The 24256-nt window shown below is 50.5% G+C and overlaps 1 protein-coding gene across 2 annotated transcripts in view; it reads left to right on the forward strand.

The window, feature by feature from the left end:
• The window catches only part of HTRA1 (HtrA serine peptidase 1), a 40043-nt gene extending 23245 nt beyond the window's left edge, over nucleotides 1-16798 (forward strand). The window contains exons 4-9 of one of the 2 annotated variants that reach the window (XM_068140434.1): nucleotides 8652-8846; nucleotides 9545-9577; nucleotides 10733-10847; nucleotides 10961-11018; nucleotides 12361-12447; nucleotides 15978-16798. In XM_068140434.1, coding sequence (XP_067996535.1) covers nucleotides 8652-8846; nucleotides 9545-9577; nucleotides 10733-10847; nucleotides 10961-11018; nucleotides 12361-12447; nucleotides 15978-16146 — 657 coding nt within the window. In that variant the 3' untranslated portion in view covers nucleotides 16147-16798. Of the gene's footprint in view, nucleotides 1-8651; nucleotides 8847-9544; nucleotides 9578-10732; nucleotides 10848-10960; nucleotides 11019-12351; nucleotides 12448-15977 lie in introns of both variants that reach the window. The other variant, XM_068140433.1, reaches the window with a different exon arrangement.
• The last annotated feature ends 7458 nt before the right edge of the window (nucleotides 16799-24256 follow it).

Raw genomic sequence — 24256 nt, forward strand, 5'->3', positions numbered from 1 at the left:
ACTAAAGGAGTCCCTGTGGCAGGACAAATAACCCTCTAAGAATCTGGATATGGCAGGAAAGGAAAGCCATTCCTGAGAATCCTTCTGAGGAGATGAAGTTCTTCCTTTCTGAACAAATTGTTTGAAGGTGCCATCAAAGGTGCAGAAAATGTTCTTCCCTCCTCTCTTCCTGTGGCATGTTAAGGCAGGATCTGAAGGGCGAAGAACGCCCCTGCGGCTAGGAGCAGAGCTGGGCTTGGAGGCTGAGCCCAGGCTGTCGGTTGGTATTCCTAACATGGTCACAATTCCGCAGCAGCCTGCATATTGTTTTTCTTTAAGGTGTGAACATCTGGCCAGGGACATTGCTGAGACTCATTTGGCCTCGCTGAGAGCAATAGGAAATGAAGGAGGGTGGTAAAATCTGGGCGGCAGTGAGGCTGAACTGCTTCCCCCAGTAAATGCTTCTCTGTGGAAAAACATTTCTCAGTCAATGAGGAACAGTTGGCTTGGAGTTGCTCTTCTGATCCTAAAATACAGTGATTGTTGCATCCCAGAAAAGAAGAGGCACCTCCATTTCTCGTGTCCAACACTTTGCTGAAGTGTTGAAAGTCAGAAGTAAGACTGGAGTCAAATGTGGTAAACATGAATGCAGTACAGCCATCCTTCCAGATGGGAGCAGATGGTGGGGACAGCAGAGCTGGAGAGCAGCAGCACGGGTGCAGGCAGTTGGGTTATGGACACACAAAATCTGTAAAGCCTCCCCAGCAGGAGTGGGACTTGGGCAGCAGAGGGAGAGGCCGGTGGAAGAATCCATCCTTCGTGGCACGTGTGATGCTGCGGCGAGCGTGAAACCCGTCGGAACTATTGCACAACACTCCAGAGCTCCCAGATGCTTTTGAGCTGGCAGGGCTGGATTATGAAATTCATCTCAGGACAAACAACTACCTTGTTAAATGAGAATGTGTGCTGCAGCTGCTGAAAACTGTAAACACCAGGAGGAGGAAGACCGTGAATTTTAGGGTAGTTTAATGGGCAAGGTCAGGGTTAATCGAGGGTAGAATTGTAAAAGAGCCCTGTGCACTCAGCCAGATTGAAGCTGGAAGCTAAAAGTAGTGGGAAGCAGAGCTGACTTTTGCCTGGAGACCCCTTTCAGCCCTGTGTATTGGACTCTGCCCACAGAAATGCCCTCCACGGCAGGTGCCTATGGCTTGGCAGTGAGTACAGACCCAGGGGGCACGGGGAGCGGCTTTGTGTTGAGCTGCATCTTCCTACAACGCTTGAAAAACTGCTGTGGAACACTGGCCACTGACTGCAGAGCAGTGTCTGTGTGGAGGAGGACATGCCATGGTCTGAAGGAGTTTGTTCCTCGATGTGAGCAGTTGCTGCCTCCTGCATTCCAGGCAGGGTTTGGCGTCTGAGGGCTTTGGTGGTGCGGCGGTGAGCGAGCTCTAATTGCGGTGGCACTGCGGCCCTGTTGCCGAAGGCTTTCCCTGCACCTTACCAACAACCATCGACTCTGACACTCCTAAATCAACAAGGCCTCCTGCCCTCGTTCCTTCAGAGGTTCATGAGGCAGTGCAGTGTCTGTATCTTTGTGGCCAGGAGGGATTTGCTGGTTTTGCCCTCTGTGTTTATCTGTCAATATTTTAACAGCCCGGCTGCTGGCAGCCCAAGCTCCCTGACTCCACATCTGAGAGCCTGCTCTGAGATGCAGTTTTGCTTTGAAATCTCTCCCTGGATATTGCACTGCTTCCTCTTGAGAGGCTGAGGGAGCCCACGTGTTGCTTGCAGAAGCTCTCAGGACCCACAGAAGTGAACCAGCTTGTGCAAAGCCTGCATGTTCACTCCTGCTTACTCCTCACTTCAGTGGTTTGCTGCCAGGGTCAGCTCCTAGCAGCCCTCACTGCAGGACAATGCACAGGTCCAGCTCCTCACACAGCAAAATGCACAGGCACCTCTGGGGTGAGTCTACCAGCAGCAGGGTGTTCTGTTTGGAGGGAGAACAGCCACACAGAATCATAAAATTGTCAGCCTTGGAAGGGACCTCAAGGCTCAGCCAGTTCCAACCCTCCTGCCATGGGCAGGGACACCTCACACCACAGCAGGTTGCTCACAGCCACATCCAGCCTGGCTGCAAACACCTCCAGGCAGGAGGCTTCCACCACCTCCCTGGGCAACCTGTGCCAGGCTCTCACCACCCTCATGGGGAACAACTTCTTCCTCACATCCAATCTGAATCTACCTACTTCTGGTTTTGTTCCATCCACCCCAGTCCTATCCCTCCCTGACACCCTCCAAAGTCCCTCCCCAGCTTTCTTGTAGCCCCCTGCAGATACTGGAAGGCCACAATGAGGTCTCCTCAGAGCCTTCTCTTCTGCAGACTGAACAGCCCCAACTCCTTCAGTCTGTCCTCACAGGAGAGGAGCTCCAGCCCTCTGCTCATCCTCATGGCCCTTCTCTGGGTATGTTCCAGCATCTTGCAAGGCAACTGAAATCCTGATGACATAACAAAACAACATGTCATGCCTTTTGATTTTTTCTTCCCCTGCAAGCTTCCCATGCTCCATATTTAGCTAAAGAAACTCGGTTTTGTTTTTCTAACTATAGATGAAATACTTTTGGAGGTCTGTAATGCATCCAGCTCGGGCTTTTCATTTTCTTTGGCATTTTGTCAGGCAGTTTCTAGATTGTAGATGATACTCTCCACCTTTATATGCTCCTGGCCTGTGTTTTTGTTTTGCTGTGCCATATTCTGAAAGCTAAACAGTTTCATTAATGAGAGCAGACGTGAAATTCCCAGGGAAGCTGCATGATGTGCCAGAGTGACTTACAGCTGAATTAACAGACCGTGCAAGAACCTTTTCTTTTCCACCTAGGATAGAAAGGCACAAAGGGAATCTGTTGCTGTTGAGCTCTGAGCATTTGTCTCCTCCTCTTCAGTTTACTGAGCTGCAAACTCCTGCAAGTTTGTGATCTTCTGGCCAGAAACGAAGGGGATTACAGAGGAGAGGAGGGATTTGCTTGGCTTTCTGTGCCAGCACAGGGCCAGATTCACTCATTTCATGGATCACAGAATCACAGACCGGTGGGGGTTGGAAGGGACCTCTGGAGATCCTCTAGGTCACCCCACTGCATCAAGCAGAGTCACCCAGAGCAGGTTTCCCAGGGGTTTGGAATGTGTCAGGGAGAAGGAGACTCAAAACCCTCTCCAGGCAGCCTGGTCCAGTGCTTAGTCATCTTCACAACGAAGAAGTTTTTCCTCACGTTCTGGATAGAGCCTCCTGGGCTCCAGTTCGTGCCCACTGCCCTTTGTCCTGTTGCTGGGCACCACTGAAGGGTCTGGCCCCTTTCCCCTGACCCTTGATAAGCACAGAGAAGATCCCTTCTCAGTTTTCTGCAGACTGAACAGCCCTAGGTCCCTCAGCCTTTCCTTGTCGAAGAGCTGTGCCAGTCCTCTCATCACCTCTGTAATTATTGATGATAAAGACCCAGCCCAAACTCCTACTCATTGTGACCATCTGTCTCTCGGCTTTTATTCCTCTGTGGCACTGACCAAGCCCAGTGGTGGTTATGTGCTGCCTCTTTTAGTTTCAGAGCTGATGTGTTAAGGCTCCTCATGCTTTTCCTGCCTGGAGCCCAGCTGCTGAGGGGAGCATCTGGCTGCTGCTGAGGGATGCTGGCCTTCGATGCTTGCCCCAGTCTCTCGTGCCACAGGAGCTGGGTCTGATTCTTGCATGCAGCTCTCCTTGTGGGTGATGAGCAGCTCTCTGCTCTGTGGGAGTTCTGTTTATCCAGGGTTTGAGTCAAATCCATATATAAAAGTGTCTGAAGCCCTTTGGGATGAGAAAGGCTTAAAATATTAACACTAATTAGCAGCTGCTTCTCTGGCTGGCTGTAAACAGTGAGTCATGTGCCACTTATGGCTTTGCATGTTTAGTCCTATTCCTGTGTGCTTGCAGAATTCCTGCTTGCAGATTTGCTTTATTGAGTAAACAAGGAAGCCAGCAGAGCCCCCAGGCTTCATCAAGTGAGAAAGGGAGGGAAGGAGAAGGCAAGACAGTTATGTGTTGCCCAAGGTCATGCAGTGAGTCACTGGGAAAGCTGGGGTTAGGTGCTGGGTGTTTTTGGCTCCCAGTTCATTGTGCTGCAAGGCATGCTCCTTTGCCTAGGATTTTAATTAGCTGTTGTGGCAAATCTGCAGTTAACTGAAGAGAATCACGAGTTGCAGCAGGAGCTGCATCATCCTGATGGCCATCAGACTTTGTGTCAAGATGCAAGAGTGCCACTTCAGTGTAGTAACTAAGGGCCGTAGACCCAAGCACTCAACTTGGCTTGCGAGGGCTGCCTTGACCTGGTTAATTCTGTCCTATTCTATCCCAGGCAGGAGGTTCTGACACATTAGGAAAAATTTCTTCACTGAAAGAGCATCAGAACAGGCTGCCCAGGGAGGTCTTGGAGTCACCACCCTTGGGGGTGTTAAAAACCCCCCACGCAGAGATAGTACTTGGGAACATGGCTGAGTGGCCAGGGTGGCGTTGGGTTGGGTGAGACAGTTGGACTCCATGGTCCTGGAGGTCTCTTCCAACCTGAGTCATTCTATGCTGCTATGAACTCTGGTTCCAATGCTGCTCTGAGTGCTTGCTCTGCATTTTCAGGACTCCCCTTGTGAGCTGCAGAAGCACTGATGCCCTACTGCACCACTTGATGCCCAGAGCTATGGATTGCTTTTGTACTGGTTCCACTTCAAAGCCACCTCTCCACTTTAAACACACACTTGGAATTTTTTTGAGAAGGGAAAGAATGTGGCAATGTTATCTTAAAGCTTTTTCAGAGGTAAACCCCCAAATTCAAAGCTCCTACAAGGCCTATATGAATCCTAATGAAGGTGGTCAGAGGGTTGATGCACCTCTGTTCTGAAGACAGGCTGGGAGAGTTGGGGTGGTTAAGCCTGCAGAAGAGAAGGCTCCAGTGTTTGAAGGGAGGCTACAGGAAAGCTGGAGAAGGACTTTTTCCACAGGCATGGAGTGGTAGGGTGATGGGAAATGGCCTCAAACTGGAAGAAGCTTTATTTAGGTTAGACCTTAGGAAGAAATTCTTTCCCCTGAGCTTGGTGAGGCAATGGAACAGGTTGCCTGGAGAAGTTGTGGAAGCTCCAACCTTGGAAGTGTTCAGAGCCAGGTTGGATGTGGCCTTTAGCAACCTGGCCTAGCAGGAAACAAAGAAACATTTATTCAGGTTGGTTGGAAAAGACCCTCAGGACCACCAAGCCCCACTGAGAACCCTACTCTACACAGTTCACCCCTAAACCATGTTCCCAAGCACCACACCTAAACGACTTTGAAACACATCCAGGGTTGGTAAGGGCACCCCCATGGCAGGGGGTTAGGACTAGGTGATCTCTAAGGTCCCTTCCAAGCCAAACCATTCTGAGTGTCTGTGCCAGGCAGTTCTTCATGTCATGTAGTTGCAGAGGCACTGATGAGAGTGTCGATGTGCAGAGCTGTTGGAGTGCCCTGCTCCACACTATGCAGGAGCAGAGAACACATTTCCCAGGGTGATGTTTCATGACAGGAGCAGGAGAAGGTGGATCTTTGTTCCTGGCAAAGGAAAGGTTAGGCAGACTCTTTCCAGAAGGTGTGCTGGATCACAGGGCTGACCCACAGCCAATCCACACAGCGTTAGAGGTTGAACTGAAGCCCAGCGAGGATAGGCACAGGCTTGAGAGCTCAGCACAATCAAAGGGAATTGTATTAGTCAGAGATTGCTCATGTGCCTGCTGTCTGCTGCCAGATGGGAGTTTGGCTTCCTGACTGTTTTTATAACTCAGGAGCATTGTATAAATCTTTAACCTTGTACATGACCAATCTTATTTTGAACAATACATACTTCTCTGGGCTGGTGTTTGCTGGCCTAGGAGTGCCTGCCCATATACATTCTCCTTCCCAGTTTTCAGCACACCAGGACTCAAACAAAGGCCACTGTTTGGTTTTAAAGGAGGAAAAGTAGTGCCAAAAAGAGATGCACTGCTTGACCCACGACATCTTGCAAGCATGTCCTACGTAAGCCTAATGGCATCTGGGGAAGGGAGGAGGAGCCAGGGTGCTGCCTCCAGCCAAACAATACCCATATGGAGCTGTTTGTGTTGCATATGCTGCATGCTTCCCAGCACAGCTAATAGTGGCTGCCTTCTCTCTGCTGTCCTGGAGAGAGGTCCCTTGGAGTCATCAGGGCTGTGGCCTGAGATGCTGAACTGCCTTGGGATGTTGCTGCTTGGCTGCCCCACTGCAAACACCATGGGGGGACTGGGCAGCATCACTGAACCTTCCCAAACTCAGCCATGGCCTTGGCTGGGATTGTCCATGGCTGTGGCACTGATGGGGATCCTGGTTAATGATAATGCTCATCTAATAGGAGAGCATTACTGTCTGTGAGAGTCTCCTTCTGCAAGAGAATTAGAAAGGGAAATGTTTCCCTCCTTGCTGTGTTGCCTATTCCGTTGCTCTTCCAACTTGATTCTGTTTAACAAGCAGTTGGTTAATTATTTCTTTGGTGTCTGGAGACTGAAGGATAAGTTTCCATAGAGCATCTTGCCCTGCCTAGGATTTGGCAATGAGTCTTACTGAAGCAATCTGTTCATCTAAGGAAACTTCTGCTGGTGGAATTCTAACAGAGCTGGATAAAGTACACATGGGACCAGGCTTGTTAAATATTAGGGCCCAAAAGTCTGTGTCTGCAACAGCAGGTGGTGGTGACTGATGTCTTCTTGCTTTCTACTGCACAGGCATTGTGTGCCTCCTGGGAGGTTAGAAATAAAGCTACAGGTGAAAAATGCAAAGGGATGGGCATTTAGCTTAGGTTATATTAGCTTCTTGCCCCTAAGGGTGGCTTATCGATACAGGCTCTCAAGCTGCTCAGAAGGCTCTATAAGAGCCAGGCCTTGATTTTGATTTAAACATGGGACATTTTCCCTTTTTGCCAGGATTTATTAGTCCAACTGCTGCTAACTTCTGCAGGAAAATAATCCCCAACCTGGGAATATGTGCAAATAATCAGGGCACAGTTCGTGTGGCACTGCAGGCAGGTAGCTCAAGAAAGTGTTTAAAAAGAGCCTGGCTGAGGCACTTGGTGCCATGGTTTAGCTGATCAGATGGTGTTGGGTGATAGGTTGGACTTGGATGATCTTGAAGGTCTTTTCCCACCTGGTTGATTCTGTATTCTGTAACACCTTGAAGGCAGCCTGGTTTTGAATACAGTGACTGTGTCACCCCCTCCTTGGGAAGAGGTTAAGTTAATCTCTAGGTGGGGCTTCCACTGCATCTCAACCACTGACCCTAAAATTTATCTTAATGCTTTGCTTTGGTTTGTTTTTTTCCTTTGGAAGCAGGTTTGCTGAGCAAAAGGATGAATTCTGAACTGGGGCAAGCTTGGAGGAGAGCTGTGTTAAATATCCCTTGAGATCTATGGTTTGGCTGAGGGTTCAGCAACCTCGTAATCCTCCAGAGCTTTAAGTCAAGGCCTGAATTTATCCATATCCAGGTCCTTTAGTGCTAACAGAAATCGTCTAATGCCATGAGTAAACAGCTGGAGAGGGCCAGAATTGTTTGGACAACAAGTTAAACAGGAAAAGGTTACAAATGTTGCAAGATCACTGGAAGGGGAAGGACCAACTTTTAACAGTGAAAGTAAGATTTTGCAGGCAGATGAGCAATAAAGGCAAAGCACTTCTCTGAAAGCTGCTCTGTTTCAGAACTCACTTTTTGCTGAGCAGGAGGCCTTAAGAACTTGCCAGCTGTTTTCTGCTTGCTGTGTGGGGGTGTGACTGGTCCACTTTGAGTCATTTATTGCCCAGTTCAGTTCCTGTGCAGATACATGTCTTGGAGAAGCCATACTCAGTTCCCTTGATCCATTGCACTGGCAGGGGGGTGTGGATCCGACCTCTCCTCCTGTTGGTTGTTTCACTGTTGTAAAGTGCAGTGATCTCGTGATGCTTTGTGACTCGGTGGAAATTGCCTTCAGTGTCTGTTGATAGTTACCAGGTTTAGAGGTAAGCTCTTGAAAGGAAACTAGAATGCTGTCCCCTACTGCCATCACAGCAAAACTCCATCCAGTCTCAATCCTGACACTTCCAAAAGGCACTGGTGCATGGAGGAGGCAGCATAGTGGTGTAGAGGAGGTCTGACAGTGGAAAACATAAAGCTGAACCATTATCTGGTGCCCTGTGAGACTATCAAATGCTCTGAGTGCTACCTGCCTGATACTCTTCATCTGTTTCTTCAGTGTTCACTCTTCAACAGTCTCTTGTTTTTACTTCAGCAGCTGTGGGTTAATTGTTTCAAGAAGCTGTCAGGAGCAGCCCATTCCTGCTGTCACCAGATGTTTGCTTTGTACAGCACGCCAGAAACATTCCTTTGGCCTTTTCACTCTTTCTGATTGAATGGGCACCTGTTGTGGAAGGAAGGTGCTCCTGCAGGCTGAGGAGCCCACTCTCTGGAGCAGGAGTTTGTGGAGATGTGGCTGTGCATGCAACACTCAAAGAAAACAGTGAGCAAAGCTCCCCAGGGCTGACAGCCTCTCTGCTTTGTTGGTTCTTTCTCCCTGCTCTATTAACGTGCTCACATTCCTGCAGGATTTCTTCTACCGGTGTCTCAGTTTCGGTTTGTTTTCCTTTGCAGGGTAAATTGCCAGTTCTTCTGCTTGGCCAGTCTGCAGACCTGAGGCCAGGAGAGTTTGTGGTGGCCATCGGAAGCCCCTTTTCCCTGCAGAACACAGTGACCACAGGGATCGTTAGCACCACTCAGCGAGGAGGGAAGGAGCTGGGGCTCCGCAACTCCGACATGGACTACATCCAGACCGACGCCATCATCAACGTACGTCCTGCTCCCAGCCTCGGCCCCTCCAGAGGAGATTTCTTGAATGGGTGCTGTCAGACCTTCCCTAGTGGCACAGCTCTGAAGAGCAGGGAGCGTGGTTGGCTTTTCTTTTATGCCTGCAAATGTGGACATCTGTGGTGCAGCAGCACTGGATGTTGTTGAAAAATCCCCCTGGAGCCGCAGCGAGCACAGTATCTGCCTTCAGAGTTACGAGGGATGAGGCAGGGCTCATTCTCTGGCACATAAGAATCTTTGTTGAAATCCATCATGTTTTCTCAAAAGAGAGGCCAAGCTTAGTTTAAGGATTCAAGTTTCCTTCTGCAGTTAAGGCAAAACAATAGTTTTTGTGCTGCTACGGTTTGCCCAGTGAGAAATCTTCACTAACAGCTCCCAGAGCAGCCCTAACATCTTCTAAGTTGCTAGTGTGGCACTGCTAAAACAAAAGAACAGCCTTGGTCTTCTTGGCTTCCTCTGGCAAGAGAAGAAGGGTTAAGCATTTGCAAAGCTCAGCTACAAGGGGGTGGTGGTGAATGCAGTGGATGGGTTTGGCTGCCCAGCCATACTGCACATGTTTAACAGACAGGGAAATGACTGCAGCAATATGTCAGAGGCTTCCTCTCTCCTTTGCTTGCCATGAATTAAGAGGTAGATATTAAAAGCTTGTTCCTCTCATGTGTTTGTTTTTTTCCTTTCAGTATGGAAACTCAGGAGGACCCCTAGTAAATCTGGTAAGAGTTTCTTTGAGTCTGCTTCATGTCAAGGTCATTCCTTTAGAACTCAAACCCCAACCCAACCAACCAACAGACCCCCACGCCAGAAATGTGATGAGGAGCTTCCAGTAACTGGCTGATGGCACAAAATTCAGGTGGTTCTTGCTCATCAGGGGTTTCATTTGGATTTCAGTGTTCCAGGTGCTTGTGGTTGGCATAGTTTCAGGCAAGTGTCCAATGTAATGCCCAGTTATTGGGGTGTTTTGCCCATGCTTTGCAAAACAAGAGTAAGCAGCACACTTTAAAGCTGAGGTGTTTGCCCTAGCTCTATACCATGCAGCTGCTGCTATGGAGTGTTTTGCCTGCTGAAACTCAGCCTAATGGCTCACAAATAGATACCTTTATTTTGTATCTCACTGAGAGGGTTGAATGCCCATGCATTTAGCAGGATGCTAGGGATCATGTGCTGATATTGTAGAACAGCCTGAGCTGACCTTACAGCAGTGCTGGATGAGCTCAAGAGAGAGGAGGGTGCAAAACCTAACTGCTGGGTGAGAGCTCTCCCAGGGGGGCTGCAGGGTTAAAGACAGGAGAGGCAAAGGTCCTCAGTGAGGGACAGCAGGATTGGAAGGAGGATCCAGGCAGAGTTTCTGCCTCAGAGATTTGCCTCTTTCTCCAAATCATTATTATTTCACTGGACTCACTGTGCCCCAGCACCATCAACAAATTATGGTTGGGTAGTTTTTATCTGGGCCAGATCAGGGAAGGAAGCTGTGAGGTTCCAGAGGTGTTTGAATCATCAGGTGAGAGCAGAGGTGTTTTACCTGAATCCCTTCTCTTGGGGTCACACTGCTGGGCAAAGCTGTTGGGCTGGCGAGGTCTCAGCTTTCCCCATGCTGTTATGCAATATTTGCTCAGAATCAGCTGGCACCAGGCTTCAGGAGGTGCCTGCAGAAATAAACAGACCAAACTTGGCTGCAGAAGAGGCTGCTCCTCTGCTGCAAGCAGGAGGGCTGCCCAGTTCTGGTGTCTGTTTTGCTGGTGGCAAGATGAAAAGTGAAATCCGGCTACGGAGTGTGTTGTGTGGAGTCGTGTTTGTGATACTTGGGAGGAATCATCCCACTCTCTTGGAGGTGTTTCACATTTGCTCACAACAACCTCTTGTTTCTCCAGGATGGTGAAGTCATTGGAATTAACACACTGAAAGTCACAGCAGGGATCTCCTTTGCCATCCCCTCGGATAAAATAAAGAAGTTCCTGACCGAATCCCACGACCGGCAAGCTAAAGGTACCGCAGCCCACCCCTCTGACAAGCGTGAAAGCAGGCACAAACCAGCCAGTCAGCAGCCTTGAGGCTCTTGTGGCAAGAGCAGGTGACCAAGACCTGTTTTCCTTTTGCAGGGAAAGCTATCACCAAAAAGAAATACATTGGCATCCGAATGATGTCCCTAACCCCTAGGTAAGTAAGCACGGTGGCTCCTCACCTTTCCAAGCACGGTGGCTCCTCACCTTTCCAAGCATGGTCACTGCATGCACTGGGATCAAGCCCATGATCTGCAGAAGCAGCCAGGAGGATGACCCAGCAGCGTGCACTCCGCGGGTGCTGGTGACAACCAGCAGCCAAGGGTTGCTCCCTTTGCCTCTGCATCTGCTCCATGGCTGAACTGTGCTGTACACTCTGTACTGAGCTAGTTTTTTGACAGCTCCCTGGCTCTTTCTTTTCCTTAATGCTTCAGAAGAGAACAGCTAGTGACTGTTAACTTGTGCTGGGCCCCTGTCACTCCTGTCTCCATCTGTGCTGTGGTGTCCTGTGGCTCAAGGAGCAAAGAGGGCAGTGTATTTCCGAGAGCTCCAGCAGCTCTGTGCATGTGTCCCTGTCTATACAATTTACCTTCATTAAACAGTTCACTTAATTTAAATGAAGCTTTTGTGTGGACTTGCTTATTCATACTCAAAGCAGAACAATCTGTGAGTGGCTGATGCCACGTCCTGTGGAAGTGACCAGGCTGAGAGAGTTGGGGCTGTTCAGCCTGGAGAAGAGAAGGCTCTGGGGAGACCTTAGAGCAACCTTCCAGTACCTGAAGGGGGCTACAAGAAAACTGGGGAGGGACTTTTGGCAAGAGCTCATAGCGATAGGACAAGTGGGAATGGATTGAAGCTGGAAGAGGGGAGGTTTAGACTGGAAATTAGAAAGAAGTTCTTTACAGTAAGAGTTGGGAGATGCTGGAACAGGTTGCCCAGGGAGACTGTGGATGTCTCCTCCCTGAAGGTGTTCAAGTCCAGGTTGGATGATGCCTTGAGCAACCTGGGCTGGTAGAAGACATCCCTGCCCATGGCAGGGGGATTGGAACCAGATGATCGTTAAGATCCCTTCCAACCCAAACCATTCTCTGATTCTGTGAAGCAGGCATCCTCCCAGGGGCATGGCCACAGGTGTAACAAAGCAGTGGAAACTGAAAGGGCCTTGTTATAGGTGTTCAGGATCTGCTAGTTCCCAAGCAATGGCTGAGTCTTGAAATGTTCTAGCTGGGAGCCTCTGAATCCATTAGCAGCAAGAGGCTTTACAGAGCCCTGTGCATACAGAAGGTGTAAGTCATTCTCTGAGCACTGGTAAGGGTTACAAGCAAACTGTGCAGTGTCACATCGGCAGTGGAGCGCCGCAGCCAGCGAACGCTGGGTGACTTCACGGAGTAAGAATGCCTCAGTTTGGTTTGGGGCTTGGGGTTTGTTTGGTTTTTGTCTTTCTTCCCATCTTGTCAAAATACTTTTGTTGCTGTTTCTTCATTTTCCAGCAAAGCTAGAGAGCTGAAGGAGCGCCACAAAGACTTTCCTGACGTTGTCTCTGGGGCCTATGTAATTGAAGTGATTCCAGAAACGCCAGCTGAAGCGTAAGTCCCAGGGCTCCTCTTTTCCCCTAACCACTGCCACTGACTTCAGGAGGGAATGGCAGGGAGTGCTCCCCTGCTCGACTGACTATCCAGATTCTGCTGCATTAAACAAATTGCAAGCAGCTGATTGCTATTAGGTTGTCTGCGTGAAATTAGTTTGTGGTTTAGGCTGGTCCCCGATGGGCAATAGCGAGAAGCTATCAGGGTACCGCAGCACAGCCCTGCCGCTGCTCCTGGCTGGGAGGGCAGGGACTCGGTGGGCATGGAAACTCCCTTTGCATTTTTCTCAGCAAGCCTTTCCAAGACCTCTCTTGTACCAGTGCCAGTGCTGAATAAAGGAGGTTGCCTGAGCACGCTCCCCACAGCCCTGCTGGCCACCGCTGCAGGAGAGGGAGGGAGAAGCTTTGCATCCACCTTGGGAAGATGTGTCCTCGGTGCTGGGCAAACATGCCAGCTCTCCTGGGGTCAGTCCTCTCTTGGCAGGAGACACTCTTCTCTGGGAAGGCTGTGTCAGGAGGCATACCACTGGGAAGAGGTTGTAGTTGTGGCCAGGTGGTCTTTTTCTTCCTGTTATTCAGGATTTGCTCAGCAGCTCCACGAGATGCTGGCATCTGGTCTGTGACCACCAGCACTGGCCTGGCCAGCTCTTGCTGAAGGCACATTTCCCTTCAGACTTTGCTTGATACAACCTCCCCCACCCCAGGAATCCAGAACAGAAGATGGGAAACTTTGTTAATTTTCTGAAACTAGAGATCACTGAAGAGTAAATCTTTGTGGCCACGCAGAGGTGTGTGTGGCACCAATGGCACCTGGCAGAGAGCTGCTGGGGGCAGGCACATTACCCTGTAGGAAGGCTGCAGGGGTGAGGTCTTTTTGCTGCAGTTTGGATGCCAGTGTAGGATCTGCAGTGTCAGCTGTCTAATGTGCTCCCTAAATCACTGCTGTGTTTTGTAGACCATTCTTGCTGGCAGCACTGCTGCTGCACAATCTGGTGTCTGTCTGTCATGGGAAATTCAACCACCATTAGTGCAGGAGTCCTGTAGCTGCTCCAGTGTGGGGCTGAACTTACTGCCTTGATGTGCAGCTCCAGTCTGAAGGCACAGAAAATCGTGAGGGTGTAGGCAATGTTAGCAGAGAGGTGGGAGAAGCACGTCAGAGAAGTAGAGGAAATGCAAGGCAGTGGAGCTTCGTAACTTGAAGGCAAACTCGAATCAGGATGCTTCATCCAAAGGGTGACCAGGCAATTGAAATGCAGCCCATGATGTTTGCTTGTCATCTCCACTCCTAATTCCCTTGCCCCTAGGGGTTGCCCCTTATGCTGATTTCCTCTCCAATGCTCTCTGTGCAGACCTGCTGGGTAGGGGATCACGGACCTGCCGTGATTAGGGGATCAGAGCAGCTCTGCAGGGACCTGCCCTGGCTATGAGTTGAGTGGAGAGGCTGAGTGACAAATCAGTGATACCCTAGAATGGCTTTTCCCATGCACATGCTCTAAGCCATGCCTTCAGCAGGCATCCAGACTTGTTGCCAGGGCGGGCCAAGGCCTCCTGCTTGCAGGAGCCACCCATGTAAGACATCTTCTGCGGGCGGAAGAGGACGATGACTGCTCTGTGGTTTTGTGAGGAAGGGTTATGCTGAAGGGCTGAATCATGTCTGATCTAGTTACTTGGTTAACATTTCCATCGCTTGGAGCCAGGTGGTTGTGCAAGAGCAGGCAAGATGTTGTGGTCGATGGTATCCCTCACCACCCGCTGGCTTGGTCCTGTCAGCACTCTTGGCCAGCTCGGGCAGAGACCTGTGGCCCTGGGCAGAGGAGCCTTGCAGTGCTGGCTCCCAGTCTGCCCTGTCTTGCTTGGAGTCAGGAGGGCTCTGCTTTGGTTTGTCTGTGGTGCTGAGGTCAGGAGCAGGGTTTCTGGGCAGCCAGGCAGCAGGAAAGTCACATATGCATGTTGGGTGACTGGGCCAGACTGCTGTGTGCCTGTGTGCTGGGCTGGAGGTTTGGCAGATTTCAAGCCTGAAGATGAGGGGAAGGGGCTGCCAACGAGCTGTGTGTGGAGAACAGCATGGATGTGGGACCCAGACCCCTCAGATGTTAATACAGTGCCACTGCTTTGCACGGTGTGTGAGTGATAGCCTGGAACGTTTCCACTCTAAAATGAGTCACAATTAGTCCAAAAGGAAAATCTGCCTCCCTCTCCTTGCAAAGCCCTGCATGTCTTGCAGCAGTGAATCCCAGGGAAGGTATGGCAGACTCCTACCTCCATACAGGAGAGATGTGGAGGTGCTGGAGCCAGGGCAGGGCAGGGCAAGGAGGCTGGGAAGAGCTTGGAGAATAAATCTGATGAAGAGCAAGTGAAGGAGCTGGGGATGGATAGTGTGAAACAGAGGAGGCTGAGGGGAGACCTCCTGGCTCTCTACAGCTACCTGAAAGGAGGTTGTGGAGAGGTTGGTGCTGGATTCTTCTCCCAGGTATTTAGTGATAGAACAAGAGGGAATGGCCTCAAGCTGCCACTGGGTAGGTTTAGACTGGACTGTAGGAAAAAATGTTTCCCAGCAGGAGTGGTCAGGGCTTGGAATGTGCTGCCCAGGGAGGTGGTGGAGTCCCCAAGCCTGGATGTGTTTAAAGTTGGTTTGGATGTGGTGCCTGGGGGCTATGGTTTAGGGGTGAGCCTTGTAGAGCCGGGTTCTGGGTTGGACTTGGTGACCCTGAGGGTCTTTTCCAACCTGAGTGTTTCTGTGATTCTGTGATCTGATTTGTGAGGTTTTCTGCATTGCTTTGTGATCCTCCCCACTTCACGAGGTCTGCTGGCATTTCCCATGCCCTCTGTGTCTGTGTGCAGCTGCTGTTGGGTGGGAAATGGGTGTGTGTCTCGAGTCCTGTGTCCAGTTCTGGGCCCCTCAGGTTAGGAAGGAGGTTGACTTGCTGGAACGAGTCCAGAGAAGGGCAACGAAGCTGGGGAGGGGTTTGGAACACAGCCCTGTGAGGAGAGGCTGAGGGAGCTGGGGTTGCTTAGCCTGAAGAGGAGGAGACTCAGGGGAGACCTTATTGCTCTCTACAACTACCTGAAGGGAGGTTGTAGACAGGCAGAGGTTGGTCTCTTCTCCCAGGCAGCCAGCACCAGAACAAGAGGACACAGTCTCAGGCTGTGCCAGGGGAGGCTTAGGCTGGAGGTTAGGAAGAAGTTCTACACAGAGAGAGTGATTGCCCATTGGAATGGGCTGCCTGGGGAGGTGGTGGAGTCACCATCACTGGAGGTGTTCAGGAGGAGACTTGATGGGGTGCTTGGTGCCATGGGTTAGTTGTTTAGGTGGTGTTGGATTGGTTGATGGGTTGGACACGATGATCTTGAAGGTCTCTTCCAACCTGGTTTATTCTATGTACTCTGTGTGTGTGTGTGTGTCTGTGTGTGTGTGTGTGTGTGTGTGTGTGTGAGGAATAAAGCCAAGGCTGCAGCCATCCTTGCCTAGGCAGCGCTGTGGAGCCAGCCCCAGGGCACTGCCACTAACGCCTTGCTGCTTTGTGCCCGCAGCGGCGGCCTGAAGGACAACGATGTGATCATCAGCATCAATGGACAGTCGATAAGCTCAGCCAGTGATGTCAGTGACATCATCAAAAGGGACACTACCCTGAACATGGTCGTACGCAGGGGCAACGAGGACGTGATGCTAACAGTAGTGCCCGAAGAAATCGACCCCTGACCAGAAACATGAGCTGGATTTCATGTTTTGTTTTGGGTGTTTCCCCCTCTCTTAACAGCATTGGACTGCTTCTACTCTCTCTGTGCTGGTACAGGAACCCTTAGACTTCTGACCAATATTCTGCTTCTCCAGTGGATTAGCATTGGCCGACAGAGTAACTTCTACTAGGTTTAAGGTGCAAGATCAGTTTAATTTCACATACTCCAGACGGTATATTTTATTACCTTTGTTTCCCTTCTGTACCATGTATGCATTGTATCCTTGGCTGCCTGCTGCATCCCCCTGCTTAACAAACCGACCTTCCCTTCCCTGTGTTGAAGTAGATTTCTACCATTGTTTCCTCTGAGGTTTGAGCAGAACCCCAGGCACACCATGTGTGGTGTGGCATTCAGGTATTTATGGGTTAGCTGTGCTTTAACTGGAAATACCATTGTGAAGGAGTAGTTGGTTTAAATGGCAACACAACTGGGGGGGGAAAAAAACAGCAACAAGAACAAGAAGAACATGAAAAAGAAAAACCACAAAGAAGAAAAGGACAAAAGTTTGGTTTCTCAACACAAAGAAATCCCAACCACAGTAACCTTCTGAGGATCTCGTGCAGGACTTTAATACTATGATATCTTCCTAGTGTTATTAAAAGAATTCAACAGTACTGCTCCTCCTGAGTGATTCATTTTGCCCCCCCTCTGAGAAGGGTTTCTCTTTGAGCAGCACATCTGCCTGGAAGGGTGGCCTGGTGGTCTCCTTTGTGTCACCACCAAGCAGAGAGCTTGTGTTTTCTCAGTGTGTGTTTGTACCTGTGCTCTCGTACATCTGCTCCGCTTAGCTTAGCGTGGCTGGCGTGGATGTCTCCTGCTGGCTATCGCGCACTGCCAGGCCTCCAGATGTTCTCCCTTATTGCTTCAATTACAGCTTCAGCACTGCCTGAAATCTTCTTTGCCCACTCTAGAAACTGCTGTGTTGTGGATCACAGACGCTGTCCCATTCTGGTTCTGATGCTGGGGCACCTGTAACTGTTCTAGAGCTGGCCATGAGCTCTTTCCAGCAGGCTGGCTGCCTGCCTCACAGCAGTGAGTGCTGGGGGGTGGGAGGTGTGGTAGGACCTGGCTTTGACTAGGATATCAGGAGGCCCCCTGACACAGACTCATCTTTATACATCAGACTCAGTGTGGCCCTGGGCAGCCTGATCTACTTGGAGCTGCCCCTGCTCAGTACTAGGGGGGTTGGACAAGTTCACCTTTGAGGGTCCCTTCCAACCCATTGCAATCAGTGAAGAAAACCACAAAAAAGAGAGAGGCAATGGCCTGAGGTTGTGCTGTGGGAGGCTTAGGTTGGATATTGGGAAAACTTTCTGGAGCAGGCTGCCCAGGGAACTGCTGTACTCACTGTCCCTGGAGGTGTTCAAACAAGGTGTGGACATGGCACTTCAGGACACCCTTTAACGGCCAAGGTGGTCTTAGGGCAACGTTTGGGCTTGATGATCTTTGAGGTCTTTTCCACCTGCAATGACTTCATGATTCTTTTTCTGGATGCCCTTGAAGCTTAGATAGTGGATGGGGTTATCTCAGTGTGAAGGGGAGCAATCAGCTGCATTTAATTACAGTTGGGCAATTACTGTTGGGCAAACAGTAAGATGAGAGCTTTCCCTTTCCTCTATTGAAATGTGTATCTCCAGGAATAAACCCAAGGGTTATAGATGACTTTTGGAGACTCCCATTCCCAATCATGTTCTTCTGCTTGGAAACCAGGCAGCTGGCAGTTTATGACTGCCATCTCTGGAGGTTTTGACAGCCAGGCTGGATGTGGCTCCGAGCAACCTGATGTAGTGTGAGGGGTCCCTGCCCATAGCAGGGGGCTTGGAACTGGATGATCCTTGAGGTCTCTTCCAACCCTAACAATCCAATGATTCTGTGACTGTTAAAGGGCTGCAGTCCTTACAGCACGAAACCCTCCCCACCCAGATGCCTGCCAGTGCTCCTTCTCCCTCCAGCTGAAACATCATTTCTGCTTCAGCCAGTTCACCCCAGCCTGGGGAGCCTCTGTGTCCCTGGGTGCCAGTGCCCACCCTTGGATCACTCTGAATTTACTCAGTGAGCCTGTGTGTTGAGACTTGACCTGACTGAACAGCTCATTATGGATTTAGTCCTTCCATCACTGTGGTAAGTCTGAAGAGCTTCCAAGATATTATTGTGCCAAAGACTGGAGGTCTGCAGGACTTTCTAGAATGAAAGATGCTAAGTAGAGTGGTCTTGCAGAGCTGCTTGCTTGCACTGCAAGTTTATCTTACTGATGATGAGTAAAGCTTCAGCTGCCTGTTGAAATGCATCTTATGATGATGAGTAAAGCCTCAGCTTCCTTTTTAAGTGTATGTTATTTTGCAGACCACCCATAGCCTGTGTGAGTGACATCCAGCTCTCAGCAAAAATGAGTGCAAGCCCTACCTGCCTTTATACCAGAGAGGAGGAAGACATGTTTTATGATGAGGGTGGTGAAACACTACCTCAGGTTACCCAGATTGGTGGGAGATGCCTCATCACTGGGAACCATTCCAGGTCAGGTTGTTTGGGGCTCTGAGGAACTTGATCTAGTTGCAAGATGTCCTTGCTGACTGCAGGGCAGGACTGGGTGACTTTTTAAAGGTCCTTTCCAGCCAAAACCTTTCTGTGATTCTATGATCCTCTGCACCTAACCCAACCAGCAAAAACTGAGCTAAAGCCCCAAAGCCAGGAAGCTGTGTTAAAGCTGAGGTTGTTTTCCATTTGCCTTTTCATTTCAAAGCAAGTGGTTGCATAATTTACAGAGCTGATTGATTCTGTTAGTTCCTGTTGTTTGTTGTTGTGGTCTCTTAATAACCAAAGTCATTCAATGTTTGGTTTGGTTTGGTTTTGCTTGGTCTCTAGCTGGCTGGGTTGGGTTTTATCAGCAGTGCCTGGGATGAGCAGCTGAAGCAGGCTGAGATGGAGAGTGGTTGTGGAAAGATGTGTCAGCTAATGTTTAAAGTGCAGGAAGGATTTTCTGTTCAAAGGCTGGAGGGAACTGCCTGCCCTAGATAAATGCCTGGTCCATCTTACTAACAGAACCAGACCAGGCTCCTTTCCCTTCCTCCATCCCCCTCGGTTCATCATTTTACTCACATTCACTGTTGGTTTTTCCCCTGTATGTTTATGGTTTTAACTGACCTCAAACCAAGCAGGCTTATCTCAGCACTGAAACTGACCCTGCACTTGCATTTCTGCATGCTCCCCTGCATTCATTTGAAGCCCCACAGAAGAGTTTCAGCACCGTGACCTGGGACTAATTCATCTTCCTTTCACCTCCAAGGTAACCCTGCAAGCACAGACCCTTTCCAGCTGCTGATCTTCTTGCAGCACTTGCATGAGAAGTGGAGTTCTGAATCATCCTGCTTGCCCCTGCTGAGTTCCTGGGGCAGATGGCACACGAGAGGTTGTTGCTTCTCTTCTGTCCGTCGTTCGTGGATGGCAGACAGCTGCTTCCAGGGAGCCGCAGCCTTCCCTTCTGCTTTGGGATGGAGCTGAGGGCGCAGAGCGCTGCGAAGCCTTTGCCCATGGCGCCCTCTAGCGGCCTGCGCTGCGATTTGTTGCTGCGAGCGGTCGCTGCCGGGCATGGGCTCGAAAACTTTGTTCTGGTTTCTCGTGTTTCTTTACAACTCATTTCTTTGCAGCAGATCTCCACAGCCACATGCATATCCCGAGACGTCTTTAGCATTTAGTCTTCTCGAATCCAGCTGTGGAAGCGTCGTTGGCATAGAAGTCTGCCTCGAGCAGCCTACTTATCTGCTCCCCTTTGTAATCACACATCATAGGGATCGCAGGATGTTAGGGGTTGGAAGGGACATCCGGAGATCATCGAGACCAACCCCCCTGCCAGAGCAGGGCCATAGAATCCAGCACGAGTTGCACAGGAACAGATCCAGATGGCTCCTGAAAGTCTCCAGAGAAGACTCCACAACCTCTCTGGGGTGCCTGTTTCAGGGCTCTGTGACCCTCACAGTGAAGAAGTTCCTCATTTTCAGCAACCATCAAGCAACCACTGCAGTCTTGGAACAGGAGGTCACAATTCAGATGCTGCTTGGGTGCCTACACCAGTTCCAACTCGAGGCTGTTGCTGCCATCTTCACAACTGAGCCTGCACCAACTGAGGTAAGGCAGCAGGCACCCAGGATACTCTGTGCAGGCACCCAGGATACTCTGTGCAGGCACCCAGGATACTCTGTGCAGGCTCCCCAAGAAAGACTCAGCCAGACCAGGGTCCCAAGGTGCCTGTGATCCACCCTGCCCTGGGAGCACCTGCACCCACAATCCCAGGCTGGGAGTGAAGGGGAATTCAGGAATAAAAGGCAGCACCAAGAAGACATCAACCATGTGGAATGCACTGGGCTTGGGTGTGGTGATACTTCTCTTGCCTTCTCCCTTCTCTCTCCACTCTTTCCCCTCTCTGGCATGTATGAGGTTATCACCTTGCCTGCTTTAAGGGCCACCACATGATCAAAGTGATCTGCACAAACACATAATTAGTAAATCTGTAATCACTTTAGCCACCTTGGTGTCAGTTTCCCTCACTTCACCCCTTAGGGTATCCCTAAAGAGCCTCCCATGAGCCCCTCCTCCCAGGGGTTGGGTCACGACACCAGCCATAACTACCCAGATGGTTTCTTACAACCAAAGGTGTCTCTAAATGGTTTTTCAGTATTTCAGATAAGGTTACTGATGAGCAGAGGCAGGGAAGGGAAGCTTTTCACCCATGCAATTGGTGAGCCTGTACTTTGGGGCTCAGGGGTTTGGTTCTCTGCTGCCTCAACACACAGCTCCTCCCAGTGTGCAGATGCTTTGCACAGGATGGCTTTGGCATCAGTTTCCTGGGGATGTTAGCAAGTGTTGGATGCTAAATCAGGGGGATTGGACAGCCTGGATGGACTGCCAGTAGTTTGGAGTGTCTGAAAGGGAAAGCAGAGCTGCTGCTGCTGCTGCTTTGTGTGATGCTGAGCCGATGGCTGCGTCTCCCTGAGCTGGGAGGCAGCTTCGAGAAGCCAGCTCACTGATTCCATGAGGCAGGGTCTTGAGCTGTAAGAGAAATGATCATCACTAACAGTTGTCTGGTTTCTGTGCCTGAAGTGCCAAGCAGTAAGGTCTTGTGGTCTCAGTACCAGAGGACTACAGGTTTTGTTTGGGGCTGTGGTGGCTTGAGGCTGGTTTGTGGTGTTGGGTTTGGTTTGGACCCTGCCTATAGCTATTCTGCATTTATGTTGAAGAATCTGAGTGAGGATGTTTTAAAAGCTACACCTTTCCAAACTGCAGTGGGAGAGACATCTAGGAGGGCATTAGGATACATGCACATCCTTGTTGTGGAACAGAAGAGCACTCCAGAGGTGGTCAAAGCTGCAGGTGCAAGTATCCAGGAGGAACAGTGGTGATGAAGAGGTTGGCAGTCACCAAACCAGAGCAGTGAGTGATGAGTGCCACTGAGTGTGTCTCTTGTTCATGGATGCCAGGCAGCTGCTTCCAGTGGAACCACAGCCTTCCCTTCTGCTCTGGGATGGAGCTAATGGTGCAGAGCTCTGCTCTCCAGGGGCAAACATAGGTTTGGTGAGGGGTTACTGGTTGAGAAAGCAGTGACCCAGGCTATGCCCTGTGGTAGCTGTGGGGTTTTGCTGTGTCTGCCTGGTTGCTTCTCTTTCCCAAAGCAGAGGGAGCAGCAGCAGACCATGGGGCTGACCCTACAGCTGTGGTCCTACAGGAGAATGAGGGTGGTGAGACAGTGGAAGAGGTTGCCCAGAGAAGCTGTGGATGCCTCATCCCTGGATGTGTTTAAGACCAGGCTGGAAGAGGCTTTGAGCAGCCTGGTGTGGTGGGCAGTGTCCCTGCCCGTGGCAGGGGGGTTGGAGGTGGGTGATCTTTAAGGTCCCTTCCAGTTCAAGCCATTCTGTGATTCTGCATCAACCTCTGGTCGGGCAAGTCCACGAGGGGGCGAATGGAAGCTCCGCGGGAGCTGCACACAGCTGTGCTTAGCAGCACCTCCAGGCAGTGCTGCGCACAGCGCTGCTGAGTGGAGCTGACCTCCTGCAGGAGGAGTGATGCAGGGGGCAGATGGCCATGGAAATCTGAAACGAGTGGCTGCTCAGAAAGAGGAGCTGAAAGTTCTTCTCACAGCGGCGTTGATTCCACCTTCCTGAGAGGCTGGCAAGGCAAGAGTAGATTTTGTCTACATCTTTGTCTGAATTGGTGTGCCTGGCCAGGGAAGACACTTGATGAGTGGAAAACTAGAAAGCCTCAGGATGCTGTGCTCAGTTTAAAACCCTCTACAGGCTTGCTCTTGTAGGTTTGCCTTCTTTATTCCCTGCCTGTGACTGCCTGCATCCGCTGGGCTACTGTCCTGCTGCACCTCTGGTGACTGCAGCACAAGGTGGGACACAGCAGGGGCAGGGCACAAAGGTGTTGGCAGTGGAGCACACCTTATCAGAGCCCTTCCTGCACAGCAGCTGTGCTTTGCTTTGATGTTGCTGGAAAGAGAGTTTTCATCCTTAATGCTGGACGGTGTGGGATCAAGACTGGCCCTGGACTGTGGCCAAGGCAGGTGGAAATGGACTTCAGTGACAGCTCTCAGATCATCTCCACCAGAGTCAACAGACCTTTGGCACCTTTATTGCAGTAAGTATTCAAGGCCATTGGAAGAAGGGGGTAGGCAGCTCAGCAGGGCTATGAGGATGTTGTGAGATTATGCAGGGAGACAACTGGAAGGGCCAAAGCCCAGCTAGAATTTAATCTGGCTACTGCCAAAAAAAGACAGAAAGTGTTTCATTCAATACATCAGCAACCAAAGGAGGACTAAGGAGAATCTCCCTCCTTAACTGGATGTGTGAGAAAGCACAGTGACAAGAAAGAGGAAAATGGTGAGGTACTTCATGTCCTCTTTCCTCAGTCCTTAACAGTAAGACCAGTTGGTCTCAGGGTACCCAGCTCCCTGAACTAGGAGTCAGGACTAGGAAGCAGAGTGAACCCCCCATAATGCAAGGGGAAAGGGTTAGTGACCTGCTGCACCCCCTAGACACACACAGGTTTATGGAGCAGGATGGGATCCACCCAAAGGTACTGAGAGAACTGGGGGAAGGCACTTCCCTGGCTAGGTGGGGAGGTTCCTGTTGGCTGGAGGTTAGCAAATGTGGTGGCAGGCTCTGAGAAACTGCAGGGTATCAGCCTGACCTCGGTGCTGGGGAAAGTTTTATGGAGCAGGTAATGCTGAGTGCCTTCACAAGGCATGCTCAGGACAACCAGGTGATCACAGCCAGTCAGCACAGGTTCTTGAAGGGCAGGTTCTGCTTGGAGGAGCCTGATTTCCTCCTGTGAGAAGGTGACCCACCTAGTGGATGAGGGAAAGGCTGTAGATGTTGCTTAAAGCCTTTGGCACTGTCTCTCCCAGCCTCCTCCTGGAGAAAGTGGCTGCTCATGGCTTGGATGGGTGGCTGCTTCCCTGCCTGGAAAGCTGCCTGCATGGCTGTGCCCAGAGTGCTGGGGAGGGGAGCTAAATCCAGTGGGCAATCAGCCATGAGCAAAGTTCCCCAGGGCTCAGGTCTGGAGCCAGTTGTGTTTACTATCTTTATCAATGGTGTCCCCCCCATTCCTTGGCTCTGCAAGCTAAGTCTCCTCCCTCTGTGCACCAAAGCTGGTGTCAGGTCAGGCAGTGCAGTCGCTGAAGGGCTCTTAGTAACTGTGAATGATAGCTGTGGGTAACTGACATCTGCTCTTACATTTCCTCTTCTCCTCCCCTGAAGCATTCCTCTAATTCTCAGGGCTTGTTAGTGTTCAGTCCTCTCTCCAAGCTTGCTGTCACTTCAGCAGAAGCCTGTACCATTACCACTGCTTTTAAGTCAGGTTCTTGGCTCAAAACCACACCAGCCTTCCTAGCCTGTAGGGAGGCAGCTCTGCAGAGCACAATGGACTCAGTCAGAGGCTGCTGTATCGACTGTTTTGTGAGAGATGACTCATCCTTATGACAAGACAGAGCAGATTCATTGTCTTATTGTACTGATGTGAACCAGGGAACACCAAAGCCAGAGGCAGATGCAGCACAGTGAAATCCTCAAGAAAAAAAATAC

Source organism: Melanerpes formicivorus, unplaced genomic scaffold (genome assembly GCF_026170545.1).
Source record: "Melanerpes formicivorus ecotype bairdi unplaced genomic scaffold, bMelFor1.0.p_v2 SCAF_6, whole genome shotgun sequence".
Classification (NCBI taxonomy): Eukaryota; Metazoa; Chordata; class Aves; order Piciformes; family Picidae; genus Melanerpes; species Melanerpes formicivorus.